The following is a 9,669-nucleotide window of genomic DNA, read 5'->3' on the forward strand; positions in this document are numbered from 1 at the left end:
TAATGACACGCTTTGAGAGTTTCAGTTCTGCCAAAATGCAGCAAACCGAACATATATAACAGTAGCATTCTGAATTTGTAACAGTCTATCCGAAACTGGCGTACCAGCCAAGTGAGCCAACATAACAGCATATAGACATACAATATCTTAAATGTAAATCAAATGAACACCATACAATTTTCATCGGCTAGGAATTGTGCCACAATATCTCTAAGCTCCGTTTTTTGATCTGCTTCTCCTTCCTGGCCGCCCATATCAGCAAGGCAAGACATTATAACATCATTATCATCTTGATCAACACTAGCATCCAGATGGGCCAAGAACAGAAGCATCACATCTTGGGCTTGGACCGGATCCTCATCTTCATTTACATAGCGACTGAAGTTCAAAGTCGAAGGCAAATGGAAAATCTTAAATCGGGTTTTACCACCGCCCCATTTCGATTTAGGACCAATCATCATACTCCCATTCCTTTCAGCATCTTTGATCATGATGTTCATACCCGTCTTCCAATGACCCTCTTCACACCCCAAATCTATCACTGAACAATGTAACATAGAATGATACGCAACCGTCTTCATTGCCCTCAACATCTGACTTATTGTCCTAACAGTATTACTCGTGTTATCATCCGCCTTATCACCAAACACATACAGAACATAACTACTAGCCATAGTGTCGTAAACTCCAAACCTCGCGTCCCATTTAAACCACAAATGAGGCGATACACGACAGTCGTAACAAGGCATTGCCGGGAGATCAATTTCCAATGACCTTAACCCAGTAAGCTTTTTGAAAAAATCAACAGCTTCCGGATTTAACATAGGCATGTTTATCCACAAGAAGACGTATGTAGTTAGTTTTATAAACGTCTCAGGTATAACAGAATTACTACCCAGAATTATTAAGAAAAGTACTATAGAATTGGAAATTATTTTGTTAAACAATCGACCATACCAATACTGTGATCTATCTGGGATAAACAATGACGCCTCTAACGGTGTTGAAAACGAGGCAATTCGGGGAAGAATAGCATCCTGTGACAGTGCCAGGGTGCACCTGCAAAGCGTGACAATATCAACTTTACTTAAAATTATCACAATGATATCGTCTGGTAAGTCGAGGTCGGGGTCGGGTTTGGGTTTGGGTTTGGGTTTTTGTTTCCGGGGTTTCAGTTGAAGCACATGGTTGAAACCGTATTGGTTTATGGTTAAAGGGTTTGGTAATTTGATTGAAATATTACCTAAAATGGGACGGAAAATTAAGTTAGCGCTTGTTAATATAATAATCACATCGATAAAATTTAATCGGCTAAAAACGGAATTGTTCATTGTTGTTGTGGAGAGTGAAAAACTTGTGAAGGGAATAAAGGATTTGGTCAACAGATCTTTCTTGATATATACAGTTATACACCCGGTTGTATTTCTTTTCAACCGACTTAGATTTTTTTTTTTTCTTTTTTTTTTTCAAAATCTTTTTCCTGCTCTTATTTCTTTTTGTCTCTTTCTTCCACGTGATCCATCAAGTTTTCCTCATAGTCATACCCTCTCCCGTTCGTCTTTTCTTCCGTATTTTCTTATTGAGAATTTTTAAATTTTATTTTTCCATATTTCCTTTTTTTTTTTGAAATTTTGTGTGGTTCAAATTCAATTCAATTACACGATAGGTAGTGTATTTTGAACGGTATAAATTCATTTTCTTATTTTTTGTGCAAGACAGAAATGGAGAAGAAAAGAGTGAATAAGAGGGAGTATTTACTTTGTATTTTGATTATTACCTTGTTTAAGTAGGTCGTGTTCTTTTGAAAGGGTAAAAATTTCTATAAAATTTTGGGCGGGTGGCAGAGCGTTTATAGGGACGAAAGTGAGATTGTGTTATCAGTTGGAACGGAAATTTGAAAATTATTTGGTATATAGTTGCGAACTATACATTTCTTTTTCATATATATCCTTTATGTTTCTAGCAATTTTAAAGTGATTTAGAGTTGGAAGTGGACGGGTTTGGATACGGTATCACACCCATCCTAGAAGGAGTGGCCGAGTGGTTATGGCCTTATGGGTAAATTTTTGGTGGGTGGCAGATCGTTTATGAGTAAAAAAAAAATTATACACACCATGATCCATAGGTGGAGTTGAAGTTGCGCTGTGTAATGAGCCGCAGTTGTAGCGCACAATCCCTAAAAATTGCGCGGGCAGTCCTTCCACTTCGAACCCTTAGATTTCTTATTTGTACTCATGTATTTTCATTTCTGTTTTTAGTCTCATTTAGTACTCCAAGACTACTCCCCGCGTGTCGAATCTTGGAGTCTCGTTTTTAGTTTAAGATATGTTTTTAGGTGTTTAGAAAACATATCGCTATTCTGCACAATCAATGTATCCTGCTACCAGGACCAAACTATCAAATTTGCCTCTATGAGAGGTGCTAGTCAATTAAACCGCTTCTCATCCAAAAGCTTGATATTGCTTGTGTTCTTGCTTTCAATAATCGTATTGCTTACTTTTATTGCTTTCGTGTGCCGGACTTGATAATCGTGACTAGGATTCCCGACACACGCCAACCGAGACCGATTACGAATGCACTAGCGATCCTTCACTAGTGTTTGACGCTCTCGCTTGCATTCTTGTCGTGTGTTAGACAAGGGTGCGTGCCACGTTGCGGCTCAAAGTCCCGGACCGTGACATTTGGTATCAGAGCTCGGTCTTCACGACGAGCTGCTGCATACGATGACGGGAAAGACCGCAGAACTGAGTGGGAACAAAGGAGAAACTAGGGCCCGGGTGTCGGCCTTAGAGAAACTACTTGAGGAGAAACTTCTTTATCTGGAAGGACTCGTGGTGAGCCTCGGGGGCACTCACCAAGCCGTAGATGAGACGGTAAAGGGGCATGAGGCTCGCCTTGGAGCCGTAAACGAGACGATATGATAAAGGGGCATGAGGCCCGCTTTGACGCTATAGAAGCATCGATCCCGCGAGAGTTCGCGGAAGAGATGGGCTATGTCCATGAGAGACTCGGACAGCTCGAGAACATGTGTAATACATTGATGAAAATGGTCGCAGACGGGAATTTCGGTGGGACTCCCAAGGTGAAGCCGTCTGCACCTCACAAGTATAGTGGGGCGAGAGACTCGAAAGAAGTCGATAACTTCCTCTTCGACATGGAGCACTTCTTCCGAGCAAGTGCGCTCGATGAGACACTTAAAGTCACTACCGCGAGCATGTATCTAATCGATGATGCCAAACAATGGTGGCGCTCCAAATACGCCGATATCGAGGCAGGGAGCGTAGTGTTGGAGTCATAGGAGGATTTCAAACGACTCTTCAAGGAACAATTCTATCCGAAGAATACCGACTTCCTAGCTCGAAGAAAACTCAAGAGCTTGAAGCATACGGGTTCTATCCGGGAGTACGTAAAAGCCTACTCGACATGTATGCTGGAGATAACTGATATGACCGAGAAGGATCGTGTGTTCCAGTTCGTTGATGGTTTGAAAGAGTAGGCTCAACGAGAGATCATGCGACAAAGACCCGACTCCCTCTCCGCTGCAATGACCGCAGCAGAGAGACTAGTTGATTATTATACTGAGCGTGAAGCTGCGCAGAAGAAGGTATTCTCTGCAGCGAGTGGGAGTAACCCCAGATATGGAGGAAATACGTCGCAAAACAAAACTCCTTCTACGGGAAACAACCGATTTCGCCCAGGAGGAGATTATAGAAGGTGGGGGCAAGCTAATCCCACTCCAACTTCCTCAAAGGGGAGTACGTCGGAAGCGTCTACAGCTAGAAAACCGTTTGCCTGTTTCTTATGCAAAGGACCACACCGAATGTGCGAGTGTCCGCACCAGGGGGAATTCAACGCCCTCAAGAAGAATTTGTCGAAGATGTCTGTTGAGCCAAACTCCGAAGGGACAGACCAAGAAGTCGACCCGGGGGACAATGATGAGTTCAACGAACATGGGGAAGTGGCACGAATGGGCGCGGTGCACATGATGTGTTCGATGGGAAAAGGCACCAACCTTTTCGAGGCCAAGTCCACTGAGCTCATGTACGTAGAACTAAAAATTAATGGAATTTGCACTCGTGTCATGATAGACACGGGAGCCTCCCACAATTTTGTTACCCCTGATGAGGCGAAACGGCTCGGGATGGAGATAAACCGAGAAGGAGGAAAGATGAAAGTTGTTACCTCCAGCGCTAAGCCAATTCAAGGCGTGGCCAAAGATGTAGTGATCAAGATGGGTGAATGGAGCGGGAAGCTCGACTTCACCAGTGTCTCGATGGATGACTTTAAGATCGTCCTCGGAATGGATTTTCTAAAGTGAACACCAACCTTCTTGGTACCCCATAATGGCTCCCTTATGATGGTCGGGTCAAATCCTTGCTTAGTGAAGGCCATGGGAGGAGATCATAAGATGAAGGGAACCTTCCTTTCGGCGAAGAAATTGAATAGAGGACTTCAAAAGGGCGAGCCAACTTATTTGTGTACCGTGTCCATGAAAGAGGACACTTCTGCCGAATAAGAGGAACCCTCGATAATGCGGGTGTTGGATGACAACAGGGACCTGATGCCAGATTGTTTACCTATGAGTCTTCTGCCACGACGCTCGGTAGACCATTAAATCGAGTTATTTCGAGGGACAAGACCTCCTGCACGAGGACCATACCGCATGGCGCCTCCGGAAATAGCTAAACTTCGAAAGCAGCTAGATGATCTGATTCGCTCGGGGTCGATTCGACCTTCTAAAGCTCCTTATGGAACCCCCGTGCTCTTTTAGAAGAAACAGGACGGTAGTCTGAGATTGTGTATCGACTATCGGGCCTTAAACAAGTTGACAGTGAGTTATCGCTACTCCATTCCTCTAGTAGCGGACCTGTTCGATCAGTTACAGGGCGCTGTGTACTTCACCAAGTTAGATCTGAGATCGGGTTATTATCAAGTTCGAGTTGCCGAAGGAGATGAGCCAAAGATAGCTTGCGTGACGAGGTATGATTCTTTCGAATGGTTGGTCATGCCCTTCGGGTTGACGAACGCACCTGCCACATTTTGCACGCTGATGAACCATGTATTCCATGAGTACTTAGACAAATTTGTGGTGGTGTACCTAGATGATATTGTTGTGTATAGTCGCTCTTTGGCTGAACACGTAGAACACTTGAAGCTTGTGTTCGCGAAACTGCGAGACAATCACTTATTTATAAAAAAGGAGAAGTGTGAGTTTGCCCAACCTGAAGTCAATTTTCTCGGCCACATCGTGGGGAAAGGGAGACTTAGAATGGATCCGAAGAATATTACTGCAATCAAGGATTGGGGTACCCCAAGAAACGTGTCGGAGCTTTGCTCTTTCTTGGGGCTAGCAAACTACTATCGGAGATTCATCCGGGATTACTCAAAAATAGTCGCCCCACTGACTGATTTGCTGAAAAAGGATATCAAGTGGGAGTGATCTATCGACCGAAGAAGGGCCTTTGAGAGGCTCAAGGAAGCAGTGATGCAGGAGCCCGTCTTGGCGCTGTCGGATATCACCAAACCCTTTGAAGTAGAGACGGATGCGTCTGATTATGCCCTTGGGGGAGTACTTCTCCAAGAGGGTCACCCACTGGCCTTTGAGAGTAGAAAGTTGAATGGGATCGATACTCGATATGCTACCCAAGAGAAAGAACTTCTTGCTATTGTTCATTGTCTGCGGGGATGGAGACACTATCTCTTGGGATCGAAGTTTATAGTCAAGACGGATAACACCACGGCATCCCACTTCTTGACTCAACCCAAGCTCAACAGCCAACAAGCTATATGGCAAGAGTTGTTGGCCGAGTTTGATGTGGAGTTCACTTATCGACCGGGAGCAGCGAATAGGGTCGTTGATGCTCTAAGTCGTAGGTGCGACTTGGCCGCACTGCACATGATCGCTCACCTGTCCACTACCACTGTGGTCACAGATATTCGAGCTAAGGCGAAGGAACACCTCGACCAAGACCCAATAGCGAGGACTCTGAAACAGTTGGCCTTAGAAGGGAAGACTCGCAAGTTTTGGGTGGAATATGGGCTTCTATTCACGAAGGGACATCGCATCTTTGTTCCCAAGGCGGCTGGATTGAGGAAAATTCTTCTACAGGAGTGCCATGATACTTTATGGGCGGGTCATCTGGGATGGCAGAGAACTTTATGCCTATTGAAGAGAAGTTACTATTGGCCACGGATGAAGGATGATGTGATGAAGTATACGAAGACCTGCCTCATTTGCCAGCAAGATAAGGGAGAGAAACAGAAGCCGGGAGGGCTGCTAAATCCGTTGGCCATGCCAACACGGCCATGGGAGAGTATCTCAATGGACTTCATCTCTGGGTTACCGAAGGTAGGGGCGTTAAGTGTGATCCTTGTCATTGTGGATCGATTCTCGAAATATGCAACTTTTATTCCCATTCCTAAGGTGTGTAGCGCTGAAGAAACTGCCACAATGTTCTTCAGGCATGTTGTGAAATACTGGGGATTGCCTCAAAGTATAGTCAGTGACCGCGATTCTCGCTTCACGGGACTATTTTGAGGAGAGTTGTTCAATCTCCTGGGTTCCAAGCTGCGGATGTCCTCAAGTTACCATCCCCAAACCGATGGCCAGACTGAACGATTCAATAGCATGTTGGAAGAGTACTTAAGACACTTTGTGGGGGCAACTCAAATGGAGTGGGTGAGACTCCTTGATGTTGCCCAGTTCTGTTTTAATGTTCAGACGAACTCTTCTTCCAACAAGAGCCCGTTTGAGCTTGTTACAGGTCAACAACCGTTATTGCCTCCCACAGTTGCAGATACCTACGGAGGCCGGACAAAGATAGCTCGCGAGTATGTTAAAGAATGGAACGTGAATGCCGAGATTGCTCGAGCTTACTTGGAGAAAGCGTCTCGCCGCATGAAGAAGTGGGCAGATCAGAATCGTAGACCAAGGGAGTTCAAAGTAGGCGACATGGTCATGGTGAAGCTGAACAAAGAGCAGATGAGATTCCTCCGAGGACGGGACAAGCGACTAGTGCGAAAGTACGAAGGCCCCATCCAAGTGATCAAGCGGATTGGGGAAGTAGCATACAAGCTTGACCGCCCTACCTGGATGAAGTGTCACCCTGTCTTTCATGTGAGCTGTCTGAAACCTTACCATCCAGATCCTGAATATCCCATCCGCAACAAGAGCAAGCGCGCCAACATCTGTTCCAATCAACTTCCAGCGACATCATCCGACTGAACCAACCATGCAGAGTTTCAAGCGTTGCCGAGGACGGCAACAAATTAGGTGGGGGAAAGTGTAATGAGCCGCAGTTGTAGCGCACAATCCCTAAAAATTGTGATCGCGGTCCTTCCACTTCGAACCCTTAGATTTCTTATTTGTACTCATGTATTTTCATTTCTATTTTTAGTTTCATTTAGTACTCCAAGACTACTTCCTGCGTGTCGAATCTTGGAGTCTTGTATTTAGTTTAAGATATGTTTTGAGGCGTTTAGAAAACATATCGCTATTCTGCACAATCAATGTATCCTGCTACCAGGACCAAACTATCAAATTTGCCTCTATGAGAGGTGCTAGTCAATTAAACCGCTTCTCATCCAAAAGCTTGATATTGCTTGTGTTCTTCCTTTCAATAATCGTATTTCTTACTTTTATTGCTTTTGTGTACCGGACTTGATAATCGTGACTAGGATTCCCGACACACGCCAACCGAGACCGATTACGAATGCACTAGTGATCCTTCACTAGTGCTTGACGCTCTCGCTTGCATTCTTGTCGTGTGTTAGACAAGGGTGTGCGCCACGTTCCGGCTCAAAGTCCCGGACCGTGACACGCTGCATAGGTGGAATTTGCACCATACCCACTTTACCTCACAAATAAGACTATACATTTAGATGTATATGAGCATGGTATATCCAATATAAATCTAATTGAAGTTATATGCAATCTTTTCAAGCTTCTAAAATTTTTTAGCTACATTTTAATTTTTTAGGTATCAAAATTAAAATTTAATTAAGCTTATATGTATTATTTTTTAGTTTCATTATAATATTTTGAGTTTAAAATTTATATAAAGGCGCTCAAATTCTTTTCAATAAAGGTCGTAAAATGTACATATAATCTCAAATCCTATATTACAAAGCACCAAATCTATACTGCTAGCCTGCTAGGTTGTATGGTCTACTAATTGCACCTCACCTTGTTTGACCCCTAATATGTGCCAATTATTTATAAAATTTTGTGTTATTATGACGATTTTATAACCCTCTTTTCGTGAAAATCTTAAGTTATAAGGATAAATAAAAAATTGTGTAAATTCAATAAAATTGAACAAACTTTTATAGGAAAATAAAATCATATTTAGTTATAGTAGGTGAATATGGCAAATACAAATTTTGATTTCCACCCTTTTGCAGGGAGGGGGTTTAATGATGAGTTCAGATGCTTGTAAGTTGTACTCGTCACAAGTTTTTTTTTTTTTTTGTTCTAATGAGCACACTATTTTGCGAGTGAGAATCGAATTCTCGACTTCATGATTGTGGTAAGAGAGCTCTTACCACTTGAGCTAACTCTTGTTCTCTAAAACTCGTCCTAAATAACAGGTGCAAGACATGAGCTTTGCTTGATAGGTACTAGTGCCAGCAAGCCCGCAGCCTAAATCCACCCCTCCACAATGACAGCTCTAGTAATTTATCATGTTTAGTAACATGACTCACCCCTATTTATACCTACTAGTCGTTGCTCCGCGCTCGGTTCCTACCGGACGCGGTGCCCCAATTTGATTAATTGTATAGGTGATCTCATTAGTAAGCATCGTAACAGAAATGGATATTGCAATTCACATTTTTCAAAATTTGTATGAAGACGGTAAGTACTATATTACACAGAGTACACCGGTGCAAAAAAAAAGGAATAAATAGCACCGTACAAAACCTAAAATACAACATAGTTTAACAAAACACTTCAGGGGCATTGTCGTGTGAACGAACGTAACTCATATCAACCGGACATATAGGGACACAGTGTAAGTTTGGAAATATCTTACACACAGGACATAGTTAACACTACAACTTAGCATACGTATTTGGAGTAACAGAGAGTCGATAATGCAAAGCATTCATAGTAGTTGATTCCGGTTCTTACAACCACCGCTTTCAGAAATTATCGACACTCAAATGACCACCCTAACAGCTACCAAAGAACCTGTGGGCTGTGGGTCATTGTATACCATGTGCAAAATGTTGAAGGTCGATTTACGAAATCGAACATGCGCAACGTCTCTTCTGCTGCCTTGTGCAATTGGGAAATATTTATAATTTAGATCTTATCCAGAGCACAAAAATATCGGTTTCTTGATTAAACTCTCGCTAACAAATCCTGAAGTTCTTTTTTGTTCATGTGACTGTTACCCGCTAGAAAGCTAAGTTGCAAACATCATTTATCGTATTTGTTATGTCACATATACACTAATATTAGAAGTCAGTGCGATGATAAATGATGCGAGAGGTCTAACAGTACACCAGTTTAATCGATGCCATTATCATGGGAAATTCAATCTGAAATTAGAATGTTCGATTCCCTTTCTCCCACTACATCAGTTTAATTTGACGCCAATGGGCCCCGATTTAGCTAATTGTGTAGGCGACCTCATTACAAACACAGAATGAAGCCAAGATACAACT

General features: G+C 43.0%; 1 protein-coding gene across 1 annotated transcript; it reads right to left on the bottom strand.

Annotated features, from left to right (window-relative positions):
• Positions 1-69: 69 nt before the first annotated feature.
• LOC141658988 (uncharacterized) lies at positions 70-1,416 on the bottom strand. Its single transcript, XM_074465693.1, has 2 exons — positions 1,244-1,416; positions 70-1,059 (listed from the first exon to the last, which is right to left on the bottom strand). Exon 2 carries the CDS (start codon positions 828-830, stop codon positions 159-161), a length of 672 nt encoding a protein of 223 aa, XP_074321794.1. The 5' UTR covers positions 831-1,059; positions 1,244-1,416; the 3' UTR covers positions 70-158.
• Positions 1,417-9,669: the final 8,253 nt, after the last annotated feature.

The sequence above is a fragment of the Silene latifolia genome, chromosome 6, assembly GCF_048544455.1.
Source record: "Silene latifolia isolate original U9 population chromosome 6, ASM4854445v1, whole genome shotgun sequence".
Lineage (NCBI taxonomy): Eukaryota > Viridiplantae > Streptophyta > Magnoliopsida > Caryophyllales > Caryophyllaceae > Silene > Silene latifolia.

Bases quoted from the DNA above. Each gene is read 5' to 3' on its own strand.
- LOC141658988 (XM_074465693.1), bottom strand. From the start codon at position 830: ATGCCTATGTTAAATCCGGAAGCTGTTGATTTTTTCAAAAAGCTTACT.